This window comes from Chrysemys picta, chromosome 1, assembly GCF_011386835.1.
Source record: "Chrysemys picta bellii isolate R12L10 chromosome 1, ASM1138683v2, whole genome shotgun sequence".
NCBI lineage: Eukaryota > Metazoa > Chordata > Testudines > Emydidae > Chrysemys > Chrysemys picta.
In genome coordinates, this window is record NC_088791.1 from 96,114,439 (window position 1) to 96,129,651 (window position 15,213).

Below are 15,213 nucleotides of genomic sequence, written 5' to 3' on the forward strand. Positions count from 1 at the left end.
GGGGGCTCTGTTTCTGAGAAGTGTGTTGGGGGGGGGGTGTTGTGTTTCCCCTATTGTTCCTGTGAAGGGGGGTGGGAAAGCTTGAGACTAAGTTTACAGTGGGGACTCTGAGGCTGTCTACACTGCCACTTTCAGCACTAAAACTTTAGTCGTTCAGGGGTGTGGGAGCCCCCCCAGTGACAAAAGTTTTAGCGCTGAAAAGCGCCAGTATAGACAGCATTTTATTACCAATAAAGCTACTACCCCTCATTCCGGGGGGTTATTTTTTATAGCCGGGAGAACTCTCCCCCGGACTTCTGGCTAAGAGAGGTGAAAACATTATATACCCTAAGATGTTTGATCAGGGAGTGGCAGACATTTCAGAAACTTGGAAACAGCAAATCAGTGTCAAACTGAAAAGATTTGTTTCTACAATGGTGATTGGTTTTAGATGACTTTGCTGATGTTGTGATTATCTGCTTTGAGTCTCTGAACTGAGCTTGACTTTAACCCTTCCTGTACTAAGTATGTTCTGTAGCTCATCTTGGTAACTTGTTTCCCCCCACTGCTCACCTTAAGTGTGCATCCTGGGTCCAGAGCAGAAAGTAAATCCAGAACCTTACAAATATTCCAGTCCAGCAACCACATCAGCAGAGGGTAGACACTGAGAAACTTTTTTCCTGCCTAAGCTGTTCTTGTCTCCTGAGTCAAACATGCTTTAATCTACTCCTGTCAGCCTTGCAGAGATAGTGTAACTGCTAAAGAGTAAACCTGATTCTAGTCTGCCCTGTGCATCAATCAAAACACCAGTGAGGTTTAATTCCAGAACTATAATATTGGGCAGTGATATCTGAAGCAAAGCACAGTTGCAGTGGAGACAACTTGTTAGGTCTCACCTTTGTGCATTAGCCTTTAATCTCTGGAAACTTGGGTTCAGTTCCTAGACTGGGGCAAAATGAAAATAAAATTGACAATACAAAGAGCCTAAGATGACTTTTGCACTTCTTGATAAGGCTGGCAGACTGAGTGGAGTAGCAGAGTGAGATCCATCCCTGTATTGGGACTGCAGATCAGGAGGGACATGCATTGGTAGAGCTGTGTAATAAGTATCTCTTCCATGAACCTCAAATACTTAAAAGGATAAAATGAACTATTGTCTTAGAAAAAAGAACAGGAGTACTTGTGGCACCTTAGAGACTAACAAATTTATTTGAGCTGAAGCTTTCGTGGGCTTAGAGAATTACGGCCCTGCAAAAGAGACTGCCCTTAGGTGTTCTCTTCCCCCCCCCCCCCCATCCCCAAATTGGTGGTGGTGATGGGGGGCGGGAGGGCGGGGAGAGACAACCTTCTCCTTGCTGCATGGCTTCATTGGTCTGGTCGCATTAATGTTCTTTTTGTTGCTAACTGCTGCTCTTCCTGTGCTGCAGACCTCCAGGCTATTCTTGCTTGGAATATGGGCAGTCCTGCTTCACCAGTTTACGCGTCTCTGTAGGAAGCTGTACTAATGCAGACTCTAAATTCGTAGCTGAATCGTTCAGCATTACTTGCTGCCACTTATTCACTTCTCTTTTTCTTTACCCCGGGCCCCTCCCCGCAACAGGCATATTCTCTTCTAATCTGTTTGTTTACAATATCCATATAGTGGCTATAACCCACAATGGCTATTCCCAAGAAAAGCAGCTGCGTAGTTTACAGTATAGCATCTCTTTGAACTCCAGCAAAACAATTGTGCAAGTTCCAGTTAGACTATAACTTGTCCCTTAACAGCATGGTTGCCTGCTGCATCAGCCACACCTGGTATAGGGGAAAAGAAAGGGTGTGTCTGGGGCATTCTGTGGCAGGTGTGGTGGAACAGAGCTTCACTGCATCTGATCCACCATTGGCGTAAGATATGCAACAGACTTACACCATTGAAGGAAATTAGAGCAGAATGGGGCCTATTAACTTCCACTTGCATCTGGGAGCCATGCCAGCTCTATGTCCAAACACTATATTGGACATCTCGGAGAATCAGGGCCAATGGCTGCTCATATTACTGTGGCAGAGCAACCCACTTGGCTAAGTCAGGTTCACTGAATTATAGTGAGCTATCTAAGCATGGCAATGATTGCTCATTCGTGTCAGTTTTCTCTTGGTCTCACTTAAATACCTCTCAACATTGAGCTACTAACCCAGCAGGTTGCTAAATTTATCTAACTCCTTTGGTAGGATTGGGGTCTTCTCTTTTGGAAACTATTCTTTAAATAGTGTGCAAGTTGTCTAGTGTCCTCCAATGCAAGACTAATTCTGAAACCTCCTCCATACACACAGGAAGACTTAGTTGGCATACTTTCTTTTGGAGCGGGGTGTGTGTGTGTGTCTAATTGGTGCACAGACTTCCATTATAGCCATGTGAAAAGGGATGTGGATGCCCACTGACTGGGTGTGGGATTAAAATCGTATGCCTGAACTTTTGTCTTGAGTCTCAGACACACAAGTAGGGCTAATTATTCAAAGTGAAAGCAACATCCAGAAAATCAGGGTTATGACCATAAACTATGTAACAGATGCTATCTCCACCCTTCTAATTGCCAGTAGTCTAATCTTTACCCTGATCCAGCTGAAGAGGCTAAATCTGATCAAATGCCCCCTGTGCTTAGAGTAGAGGACTCTTTACTACACCAAAACAGTTTTCTTTGAGAAAGTGGGGGAAGTGTAAGATGTAGAATGTGCCAGATATGCCCTATTCTTTTAGTAGCATTTCAGATAGGATGAGAGAGTGGCCTTATGAAGCAAACACATGCCAATAAAATCTATATGCTCTTTGAGTGACTACAAACCTCAGGAGCAAAGCTTGGATTCTTAGAATATCTAAGAATACGTTCTTCCTTCTGCCCAAAATACTTTCCAATTAAAAAGTGCATTCTGAGACTTGGGTACTAACAAACCTGTAATACTTTCTCTCTTCCTCTTGTCTTGGCACCTGTCTTTCTCAGGTAGGTGTCTTAAAATTGCAGTAAAAGTATCTGGACATTTGTCTTGCCTCAGAACGCTGCAGGATTAAAGCCAGTTGAAACTAAATTCCAAAATTTGGGTTTGGTGTGATGGATGCTAGTGATGGTGCAAGTATTCCCTTATTGTTAAAATGGGAGACTCCAAAACAGTTTTACATGTTGATCAATTCCAAGCTACGTTGGACTTGTGACCTTGCTTTAAATGCAGCCCCAGCCAAGTTTGTGTCTTGTATGTGAATGAACTACAGTGGTGCCTCAAAATATTTCCTCTCACAAACTAACTTTGGCTTCACCTCTGAATCAAAGCGTTGTTTTGAATGAAGGGGTCAGGAGGGAAGTATCAGCTGTCCATCAAATAATCCAAAGAATAGCTTACTGGGTACTCCTTCAGGGATTTAGTATGGAGGACCTCTCCTGATCTCCTACCCCTTCCCTTTCTCCTACCTAGGGAAGTGTACTGCCTGTCAATTTTTTACAGCAACTTTAATAGGGGGAAACCGCTGAAAGTAAATCCTTGGTTACTCCCATACAGGGAATTCTCCTGGAAATGAGTCACTTTGTAGGATCCTAACCAAGCAGTAGCCATAGATTCTAAACCCACAAAGGACCATTGTGATGGTCTAGTCTGACATCTTGTATAATACAGGCCATAGAACATCCCCAAAATTCCTAGAACAGATCTTTTTAGAAAAAATCCTATCTTGATTTAAAATTGTCAGTAATGGAGAATCTACCATGACCCTGGGTAAATTGTTCCAATGGTTAATTACTCAATGTTAAAAATGTATGCCTTCTTTCCAGCTGGACATCGGTTTGTGATAGCATGACTCCTGTACTTCACACTTCTTGGCAAAGGATAGCTCTACTTAAGAATTGATGAATTTGAGCAGGGGGACCATATATGCATGTTAACGGGTGTTCTGTGATATATTAAGAAAATGCATGCCTCCCTGCCCATGGTGCTTAATGCAACACATTACTACTTGTCCCTACATTAGCTTATGGATGCTTGTTCCCTTGTGTAGCTTATCACGGGGATCTCAGTTATACTCTGGACAACTATAGTAAGCAGGCTTTACAAATATGAGCTAGTGCACAATAAAATGTGGTCCCAGGCTTCTGGGAGGTGAACATCTGTTTTCTACAGTAAAGTGTAACTTGGTTTAAACTTCAGATCTCTGAAAGCCGGGGAAACTAGTTTTGATGGGCCCTGCAGTTAGCTGGAATGAGCTAGCCAGTATAGATCAGTTGCTGCACAATAGCATCCTGATAGCAGGATAGCTTGAAGATGGTTATGTGCCATAATGATAAACTTGGTATTAGCTGTTGCCCAGCTTCTAGTATTGACTTGTGCCTTCCTGTCTCTCTTCACTGCCCCAGTAGAACCTCTCAAGCAAGAAACCCTTAAAAGAACAAACATCTGTCCGACTCTTAACCACTGTTAACTGATGTCTTTTCTCTGCAGACCTACTCAGGCCTTTTCTGTGTGGTTATAAATCCCTACAAGAACCTGCCCATATACTCAGAGGAGATTGTGGAGATGTACAAAGGCAAAAAGAGGCATGAGATGCCTCCTCACATATACGCAATCACAGACACTGCCTACAGGAGTATGATGCAAGGTGAGTGCCAACTATGGGACAGTGACTTTCTTAGTGAGATCTTGAAGTCAAAATGATATTCAAGACATAGTGCGAGGACTTATTGTAAAAGACAGTAAACCTCTCTGAGGATGTGTGGAGGAGTCGCTAGGCAGTGTAACTTCCTGTCCCCCTTCTAAGGAGGGGGAGATATGCTTGGGTGTGTGTATGTGCGTGCTTATAATAAAACCATTGAAATTCACTGCAGACAAACCTAGAGCTGTTTTTGGTGCCGGGAGCAGAGTGTAGTCTGAAACTCTACATCAAGACCAGTTTTTTATTTCATGAAAACTCAATCAAGTTCTATCTTGTCAAGGAGGATAAATACTTATTTGCTAGTACTACACAATGTATTGGCTTTTCATAAATTTAAAAGTAAATACATTGACCAGGATAGTTTCCTGGATATACTTAGCAGAATTCATACATAGTGTCATCAGATATAAAGAATTTAATGCAAAACCAGGTGTGGTTTATGGGTTCCTGGTAAACTGCCAGTGGATTTCTTGGTGTCACTTGGGGATCTTTTATGTAAAGCTCTGAAGATCCTGTATGCATCCCACCTCTCAGTAAGGTGATCTCCTTTTAGAGAATCAAAGCCTGCAGTTGGGAATTCCTGTGGAATGCCCAGTTGTATATAGAGTTAGCTCTATTCTGTCTCTTCCTGTCTTGGTATCTGGATGCAGACGTAGAAAAGCTAAAAGGAGTGCCTAAGGGAGATGGTGGACAGTCTGAAATAATGACACTTTAGGACAAGACAGCATGGGAGGGTTGAGGCTGAAACTCCCCCATCTTGTAAGCAACTATTAAAAATCTGGATTTCTGTCACTTTCCCTAGAAGGGCAGAACTTATATCACCTTCTGTTTCGGAAGAAAGTTCCGTTTGGTCAGTTTCCAGTTATCTGGTCTTATCTATAGGGCCCTACCAAATTCTCATCTATTTTGGTCAATTTCATGATCATAGGATTTTAAAAATTGTAAATTTCATTATTCCAGATACTTAAATCTGAAATTTCATGGTGGTGTAACTGTAGGGGTCCTGACCCAGAATCAAGTTGTGGGGAGTGGGGGGAGTCGTAAAGTTGTTGTAGGGGGGTAGCAGCATTGCCTCCCTTCTGTACTGCTGCTGGAGGCAGCACTGCCTTCAGAGCTGGGCAGAAGTAAAGATGGCATAATATGGTATTGCCAACCTTACTTCTGCACTGCTGCTGGAGGTGCACTGCCTTCTGAGCTGGGTGCCTGGCCAGCAGTTGCTAGTCTCTGGCCATCCAGCTCTGTAGGCGGTGCAGAAGTAAATGTGGCAATACCATGATCCTCCCCCCTGCTCCCACAATAACCTTGTGACCCCCATTTGGGTTGGGAAATGCTGGTCTCCCCCCTGTGAAATCTGTATAGAATATGGTAAAAGTACACAAAGACCAGATTTCATAGTCCATGATGCGTTTTTCATGGCCGTGAATTTGGTAGGGCCTTGCTTATGTAGCTTGACACAGTTTAATGACCTCCATTTCTCCCCGCCCCAACAGCCTCTCAGAAACTCTCCAGCATAGTGAAGCTATAACAGTACGATAGCGTGGAGGGAAAGGAAACAGGAAGAAACTGCTTTCCTTGTGGCCAGATCAGTGACTCAACAAAACTTAAAAGTGGAGGGAGAAATGCCAACAAAGGCTGCTGGAGTACAGTCCCACAGGAGACTTGGCGTGACAGATAACTCAAGGTGAAATGGAAAAGCTGCTTTCTGGAGTAGTGTAGGCAGGTCATAGAGTAGTGGAAGCAGGTGGCAATGACTTCCAGGAGTAGGAATGCAGTGCTTCTTGTTAAAGAGCATGATTCCCTGCTGAGAAATACAAATATCTTTCCTAGCTGTCACTCTAAAACTGCTCTGCTGCATCCAGAGAACACTGCCTGGAACCTGTCTTTTAAAGAACCTCATTTCCTCTTTAAACAAAGGAATTTCTAAACTCCTTGCTCAAATGACAGGACAAATGTGCCTTCTATTCACTACATGGTAGCATGACTGCCCATAAACCTCTTATCTCCAGTTCACTTCCTCTATTGCTTCCTTCTCTTCCCTGCCTACTCCTTGTCAGCAACAGTGCCAACAGCTGTTTTCTTTAAACAAGCTACTGACTTGTCCTAGCAGAGTTTCTAGTTTGTGGGAAGCACCTTCACTTCTGTGCAACAATGGAGGCAATTCCTTTGATGCTATTGTAACAGGATTCTCTGGAAGATGAGGCTTCCTCTGATTATAACTAACAGCAAAACCACTTGACGGATGTAGAGCAAGCATCCTGTATGGAATCTCTGCCAGTTACACAAGTTGGTTCTGCGGACAGCCACACAGTTGTGGCTTAGAAGTGATAGGTGAAGTTCCCTTGCTTGTGGTGGTTTGTAGCCAAATGGTCACTAGTATCTCTCCTCATCTTTCTTCCTGACTTTGATGTCTGAAACCCAGAAATCCCAGACTTGCGTTGTTGATTCACTTCAAGAAGCTAAAGGATTAGTCTGTCTGTTTTCTTAGCACTGGTGGGAGGAGGGAGGGTGGGTTTGAGCTCTGCTTAAGTGTTTACCTCGCCTGCTGTAAGGGAAGAGGTAACAGGTGGAGGAAAAAAGAGGGTTACAGTCCTGCCCCCAGGCAAATAGCTCTCAGCTGTTGCCCCTTTCCCACAACAAATCTAACTACATGATGAATCTGGCAGTCTTGTCCAATTAGCTGATTGCTCCAGGTCCTCTTTATCTAGTCCAGAATAACATAGCCTATAACCACCCTCCTTTGTGCACTTGCTGGGCTTAGAAATCATTCCCAATTGATGGGCTACTGGCTGTGACCACACTATCTATTTAACAAGGTTTTAGTGGGCTCAGAGTGTGGGTTTCAGTGTCTTGTAAAGTGTATGTATTGGCAGCAAAGTAACTCTAAAGCAACAGTCTCCTTTTTCAAGGATACCAAATGGCAGAAATTCTAAATTGTAGGGATGACATTGGGGTTTGACATTGGGGGGGAGGGCTGTTGTAAAGTTTCTGGTCCCAGCCAGTCTCCTGGGCAATGGAGAGCAACATTCCCATTTGACTTTCTCGCCTTTTGATTAGCCTGTGGGGGAGGCTTGATGCAGCAGCCAGTGGTATGGGAGGAATCTGAACTGAGAACAGAAGATGAAAGAGCCCAGTGCTCTGCAAGGACTGGAGGCATTTAGGATTAATGGTTGTGCCCCTTTCAGAGTCCAATCTGCAGGGAGTCCTTCATGGTATGAATGCTTTTAGAGAAAGATAGCAAGCTGGTAACTCTGAATGGAGAACAGTTATCTCTTGAGCTGATGAAGCAGAAAGCCCTACATGTTAATTTGTTTGGATTCTGTATTTTTTGGTTTCACTGAGTTTATGGTATTTTAATATGCAGCCTGTTCAGGTTTAGGCGTGGGGATAGAAGGGTTGTTTTTATTCTGATTTAAACTAAACCAGGAATTGTTTAACCCTTTGTTTTTTGTATTCAAGCTGATGCGCTACCTTTCAGAACTGGGCTTTCTGGCAGGCTGCTGTAGAGGCCCCCTTACCAAAGGTGCACCGGTGCCTATATGTTCAATAGGATTCAGTCACTTGTGGGAAACTTACTCCAGGGCACTGCGGTGACCTAGAGGCATTGTGGAAAATTTGCCATATTTAAAGTGGTGCTGTTTTTATCCCCAGTCTACTCTGCTATGGGGCCTTGGAGGGACTTCAGAATTCTGCTCTTGTTGACAAACTTTGGAAATCCTCCAGTGTAATAAAGTTACCATATTTGTGTGTAGGAGTGAAATACCCAGGGTGCCTAAGTGCTGCAATTCTCCTGGTGTCTGGCACCTTGAGTACCTAATGGTTTGAATGCTTTCAAAGGAAGTGGCTTTATTGCATTGAAGAGTTGAAGGATAATAGTTTCATATGGAGATGTTTTAAGCATGCATAGCATTACTCTAATGCAGCAGACGTGCATAAAAGGGTGTGTGTGTGTGTGTGTGTGTGTGTGTGTGTGTGTAAAGTCTTTTACCTGCCTTAAATTTCTAAATAGTCGAGGGTAGTATCTTCAGTAGATCTATTTGAAAAATGAATTTCAGAACTGTTGGAGTGGAGTCTGTTCAAGCTAGTTGGGAAGCTTTCTTCACCAGCATCTGGAGCAGGTGAACAACCAGACTGTCCAGACATGACACCAATGTCTAAAGAACCACACAAAATGGCTGTCGAAATGTCGCACTAAACATTGGCAACAAAACTTGGTCAACAGGGAGTACAATTAGTCCCTAATGGCTTCTTCAAAACTTCTCCCTAGAAGAGTGCTCCCTCTTCTTGCTCCTAATCTACCTATCAGGTCTGGCTCTATCTATTCCCTCCCTGCCAGCTTGTCTCACTTCAGCAAGCAGAACAAGTAGCCGGGAGAGACTTTCCTACATGTCCCAGTGGTCAATTGTTGGGTTTTTAGCAGTGGATTGGACAAGAGTTTTAAAAATATGGGGCATATTAAACACTCCTTGATCTCCATAGATTAGCCCCCAGTGATTCTTAAATAGCCAGTTTACTTCTGGTAGTCACTTGGGAGCTAGCCAATCTAAGGGCTAAAGGGAATGAAACATCTAAGGGTACATCTGCACTGCACAAAAAATCAAACCCACGGCAATGAGTATTAGAGCCTGGGTCAACTGACTCAGGCTTGTGCTATGGGGCTAAAAATAGCAATGTAGATGTTCCTGCTCGGGCTCTGAGAGCCATCCCCTTCTCTGGGTCTCCGAGCCCAAATGGGAACATCTACATTGCTGTGCTTTGTTTTTTTTTGGCCCCGTAGTGTGAACAAGTCAGTTGATGCTCACTGCCACAGAGGTCTGTTTTGCAGTGTAAATGTACCCTGAAGTACTGAAGCTTTGGCTACAAATAATAAAATTTTATCTTAAGGGGAGGAATGTCCCTAGATATTCTAAACTGCACTAGGACAATTTTAGGTTCTAGAAGTATATGTAACCTCTTTAGATTCTATAGGGAGTCTTACCAGAGCTGTGCAGAAGCTTCCTTTTTAAAGAGGACACCGTTGCATGTGGTTCACTAAGAGGCACAAAGTGGGTGGGGAAAAAATAGCCTGTCAAACTGGATTGGAGGAGAGTTAAACTGATCAAGTCATGTCACTCTCAAACTCTAGAAGTGCCACATGTAATGTAAGTCAAAGAAAATACTGTAGTGGCCCCTCTATGGATTTGAATAAATCTGTGATTAGTTGAATCACAAGTGTTTAAACTCAATATTAACACCTTTATCCCCCTTTGGGAAGGGAGATTGAGGCTCTTCGCAGAGGCCCTTCCCCAGTTGCCACATTTCATAGGAAATACCAAGTCCCCTTGATCTGATACTATAGAACTTGAGCATGAATTACTTAGTTTATAACTCTCAGATGTTTAAATATTTCCTAAGTTTGAGTTAACAGGACACTTCTGGTTTTGCTTAGTTTGACTGGACTGACCCAACCAGCATTTCATCTTTTTTGTGTCAAACTTGTATGTGCTGAACTATCTGCTTTGCCCTGGATGTTTAACGCTTGGCAAGTGCTATGCAGTAAATATCTGAACTGGTTCTCCACCAGCTATGTAGCTGTTCAGGTGCTAGAGGTGGCAGCAGAACTGTGGGTTATGGGAGACTAAGTGTGGTGGTTTTAGTTTTAGTTTTGTTACAGCATGGAAGGGTCCAGTTAAATTCTCACTAAAAGGGAAGGAAAACTACCAGTGATTTCTTTAGCAATTTGTGCAGGGCTCTACAATAATCCAAAGCAAGAGGCACTGTTAAGTATTTGGTTGCTTGTTATACAGAATGTTTCTTTTCAGTGGTGTCTAAACATGAATTGGGTGATAAGGTTAATGTAGCTTTTGATTTCCATAGTTTAATTTTTTTTATAGATGTTTGTCTTCTCTCGGATTGCACTCGGTAATCTTAACTAATTTGCAAGTGTCTTTTTGCTTTGAAATACCATTTCTGTTAGAGCAAAGAACATAGAAAATCCTTTACTCATTTGGTTTGTGCTGCTTACCAGGCATCTTCTGGTTGGTTCTTATAAACCAAAGCTGAAGTGTTTTAGCCAGTTTATGTGGCACTTTAGCCCAGACTGTCAGCCCCTCTGCTGAATACTGTATTGGCACCATGAGCACCGGAGCATGCATACTAGTTTTTTTTTTTCCCTTTCAGAACTCCCCAAACATTTGTGTAACCTAAAATTGCAGGTAGACTCATTTATTTTCCAATTTTGCTGTTTCCAGATTCAGACATGGAATTGCTGGAGGAGGGGATCTGGTCCAAGAATAACTTGGGAAATAAGCTTGGATGTTTGTTTCCATCAATAGATGGAAAAACTTGTGTATATAACTTTTTCGTACAAATCTTTCAGCTTAAGATAGCATGAAGCTGAGACTTCACTTCAGCTGATTCCTTTCTTGTCCATTCCTAGAAGTTCTGTTGCTATCCCTGTCCAAGGTCACCTTCATATTAATTCTGGTTTTGGATCTTGGATTTCGACTCTGTCTACACTAACATTTTACTTCCAAATTTCTTCCCAGTTGGAGTGCTAAGAAAAACTGTCTGCTGGCTTTTTAACCACAGTGCTTCTAACCCTGCTTGCAGCACGTCTAGATGGCATGCATGTTCAAATATCACTGGTCGGTCTGTGCTGGCATTCCCACCAATGGATTAATTACAGATTTATTCAAATCCATGGAGGGGCCACTACAGTATTTTCTTTGACTTACATTACATGTGGCACTTCTAGAGTTTGAGAGTGACATGACTTGATCAGTTGAGCTCTCCTCCAATCCAGTTTGACAGGCTATTTTCCCCAGCCACTTCGTGCCTCTTAGTGAACCACATGCAATAGGGTCCTCTTTAAAAAGGAAGCTTCTGAACAGCTCTGGTAAGAAAGACTCTTTATAGAATCTAAAGAGGTTACATATACTTCTAGAACCTAACATTATCCTAGTGTAGTTCAGAATATCTAGGGGCATTCCTCCCCTTAAGATAAAATTTTATTATTTGTATCCAAAGCTTCAGTACTTCAGGGCACATTTACACTGCAGAATACACCTCTGTGGCAACTGACTCTTGTGGGGAGAAACTTGAATTAAAATGCAAGTGTAGATAAGGCCACTGGATAGAGCCCTTAAGGAGCCTGCTTTGTGAGGGAGGCAAAGGCTGTAATAACTTTACATAGTAAAGTCAGGTGTGTGTGAAGAGGGTTCAGGACTGAAATGCTTCATGGATAAAGCTTTTTCATTTAAGGCTAAATCAGTCCAGCTCTCTTGCTTCGGCTCAATCCTATCATTTGGTCAGCCAGTCAGTTGCTTAAATTGGAGTGCATGTACTAGCAGCAGTGTCAGAGGAGCATTTAGTAACGGAAACCAAGAGGACTAGGCATTTTCTCTGGCCTCTCTCCTGCCAGACGTTATGTTCAGTGGTTAGGAGGTGGGCGGTACCATCTAGCAATGGTTAAGCTTTTTGCCTTAATGAGTCAGCTATAGGCTGGGGATTGCAAGCCAAGCCTTTGCCTTTCAGATACACTTCCTCTTAGCTGGAAAGATGATGTCACCATTGTGTGAAAGCTATATTACTTCTCCTTTTATGGAGATGTACAGGCTCAAAATCGGAGTTGCTCATGCAGAGGAAGTGGGTGATAAAGGCCTTTTAGGATGTTCTGTAACTAAGATGCTTAGCGCAAACTGAATGTTCTGTTCTAGCCTTCTAATGTCTCTTCCTCCCCACCCCCAAATCCTCCAAAACAAAACCACCTGAGCTGGGGTTGTAGCCATTTGACCATTGTACTAGCATATGCAAAAACAGTCCCAGAACTCTCAGTCCATTTGCTATCTCACTGTACAATGTTACATAGAGGATTTTTACATACATCTCTTGTAAAAATCAACTTTTGCCTTAATGATATTTTTGCAAATGCTTTCAGATCCTGGAACCAACCTAAATGCATTGATATTTGGGGACTACAGAGGTTAAGAACGGTTAGTTTTTTGCATAGGCAAAAAAGTATGTAATAAGCAGTTAGAGTATTACTGTACACCTTGAATTTGAAGGTTGTATTACTTTCTGGATCCTTGAGATTACTTTTTGTTTGTAAGTACTCTGATACTGTGGTAATAACTAAATAAAGCTTAGATAGAAATATTTCTTTGCCAGCTGGTCTGAAGTACAGAATTGTTGCTGCAATTAGACTAATGGTTTACTTATTAAATATGTAATTCAGAGGCGTGACTCTGTCCGAAAAGCAGATTCTTTTCAATTACTTTTTTGATTGTCCTGTAGTAAACAATTGAAGTTATTGTACCCAGTATGAGTAACTTGCATGTGCCACCAGTTTTGGAGATGTGTCTTAGAGGTGGGCCTCTAAGAAAATGGGTCCCTCTAGTTCTGACAACTGAAGTTTGACTTTGGCCATGGTTATGCAAGAAAAATCAGAGGGTTGTGTGGAATATGTAACCTCCTGGAATTTAGAGTAAGTGCCTCTTAAAGTGGAACAACTTCTAAGAGGAGCTGTTTTCGTAGCAGTTTAACAACTTTTTGGTCTTCTGCTAGGATCCTACTTCCTGTGGCTCAGCACAGCATTTGAGTAGTCTGTCTGTACACAATTAGAAGAATTCCAGCTATCCCAGTGATGGCTGTTTTGCAGTGCTGGGAAAGAATTTCTTCTTAGATTCCAAACTGGAATGTTTCCTTTTATGGTAGTGTCTGCATACGGCTGTGACTTGCCTGCACTCGCAGGTACATTCCTGATGGCTTAAAGCGGAGGTGACTCACAGCTGCAGCTGGTCCTGGGGAAAGCAAATGGGAGGGGGTAACGTAGCACTGAAAGGGTCCACCGTTATTGTCTAGGGCTTTTCCTGTATGTTCACCAATTGGTATGTCTAATTTTGTAGTAAGGTGTGAAAAGGAGAAACTCTACTTACCATCCACCTGTGGAAGATATTAATTAGACTGCTGCTGTGTCGCCACCTCCCTCCCTCATATGAGATTCTAAAACATTCTTGTAAACTAGTGGTTTTCAAACTTCATTGCACTGCAACCCCTTTCTGACAACAAAAATTACTACATGACCCAGGGGGAGGAGGGCAAGTCTGAGCCCCACTGCCCAGAGCTAAAGCACTCAGGCTTCGGCTTCAGCCCCGGGTCCCAGTGAGTCTAATGCTGGTCTTGGAAAGCCCCATTAAAATGCAGTCATGACCCGCAGTCATGACCCACAGTCTGAGAACCTCAGCTCTAGATAAAGTGTCTGCCAAGGCATTTGATTTGTGTATGTTTGATTCTAGTGTCCATCTCTGTTCTATTTGACATGTGGCTGTTTGCCAGTGTTTTATCATGAAGGATAGGGATGTTACCTTTTTGTCTCAAACATGCTTCCTAAATGAGCCCCCGAGTACCTAAATGAGTGTAAGCTTTTCCGGCAGATGAGCTGCTCATCACAAGTTTTCAAAAGGCCATAGCTACATATGAATGTGCTGCAAAACCAGCCAGGTGTCTGTCCTACTGAATACAACACCTGGGGCTATGTGCAGATGAATCATTAGTTATTCCCCAATGCACCCTCCAAGTGCCCAGTCATGCAGAATCCTGGCGCGTACCTTGGTGATCCATTGACCGACTGGAGACCTTAATGGGTGTGGCCGTCTGAACTGCTTAGAGGTCTGTCCTTATACCTGTCATTCAGCTGTGGATTTCTTAAAGAACTACATTGAACATATCTTAAGTCTTCAGTGACGGCAGAGTCTGCCACTTCATTATAGGTAGTTATACCTATAGTTAAGGTTGCCAGGTGCTTAATTTTAAGATCCTATTTTCTTTTTTATTACTTAAGCCATTTAGGCAGAGACTTTCCATGCCCAATGTCTGCCTTGCACTAAATATTTTCGGCGAGTTTCAGTAAAATGGATCAGTCACTTCTGAGGACAAGATCAGGGGAAAATACATTTTTTGACTAGTTTAATAAAAAAAAAAAAACAACCTCTTGCAACAGTTTCATTAAGAAGCCCCACCACTTCCATGTTTTAAAGCAGGGAACTGAAATTTGCCTGGGGTGATTGTCCTGGTATCTGATGTTCCTTTTGCCTTTGGGTGAATGTTTACAGGAAAGGGCTAGATCCTTGGATGTATAACCAGGAGTAGGAAGGTGATTTTTTTTGTTTTTAAACCTCTGTGTATGGCATTGGTGAGACTAGTACTGGAATACTGACTAGAGGGCTGGTATCAACATTTTTAAAAGGATACTGAAAAACTGGAGAGGGTGCAGTAAAGAGCCACAAACTATTTGAGGGCTGGAGAAAATGCCTTACAGTGACACATAGAACGCAATCTGTTTATCTTACAAAAAGAAAATTGAGAGATGACTTGATTACAGTGTGCAAGGGGAGAAAATACTAGGTACTGCAGAGCACTTTAGTTTGCTTGAGAAAGGCATAACAAGAACAAATGGCTGGAAGCTGAAGCCAGACAAATTAGAAATAAAGGCACAAATTTAACAGGTTGTTTAAGCATTGGAACATATATCAGGGGAATTTGTGGATCCTCCATTTCTTGATGCCTTCAAATCAAGACTGGATGTCTTT

General features: G+C 42.6%; 1 protein-coding gene across 1 annotated transcript in view; it reads left to right on the top strand.

Moving 5' to 3' along the window:
- MYH9 (myosin heavy chain 9) overlaps positions 1–15,213 on the top strand; it is a 90,653-nt gene that overhangs the window by 23,168 nt on the left and 52,272 nt on the right. Inside the window, exon 3 of the mRNA XM_008176767.4 lies at positions 4,438–4,594. Within this exon, the coding sequence (XP_008174989.1) occupies positions 4,438–4,594 (157 nt within the window). The remainder of the gene's footprint in view (positions 1–4,437; positions 4,595–15,213) is intronic.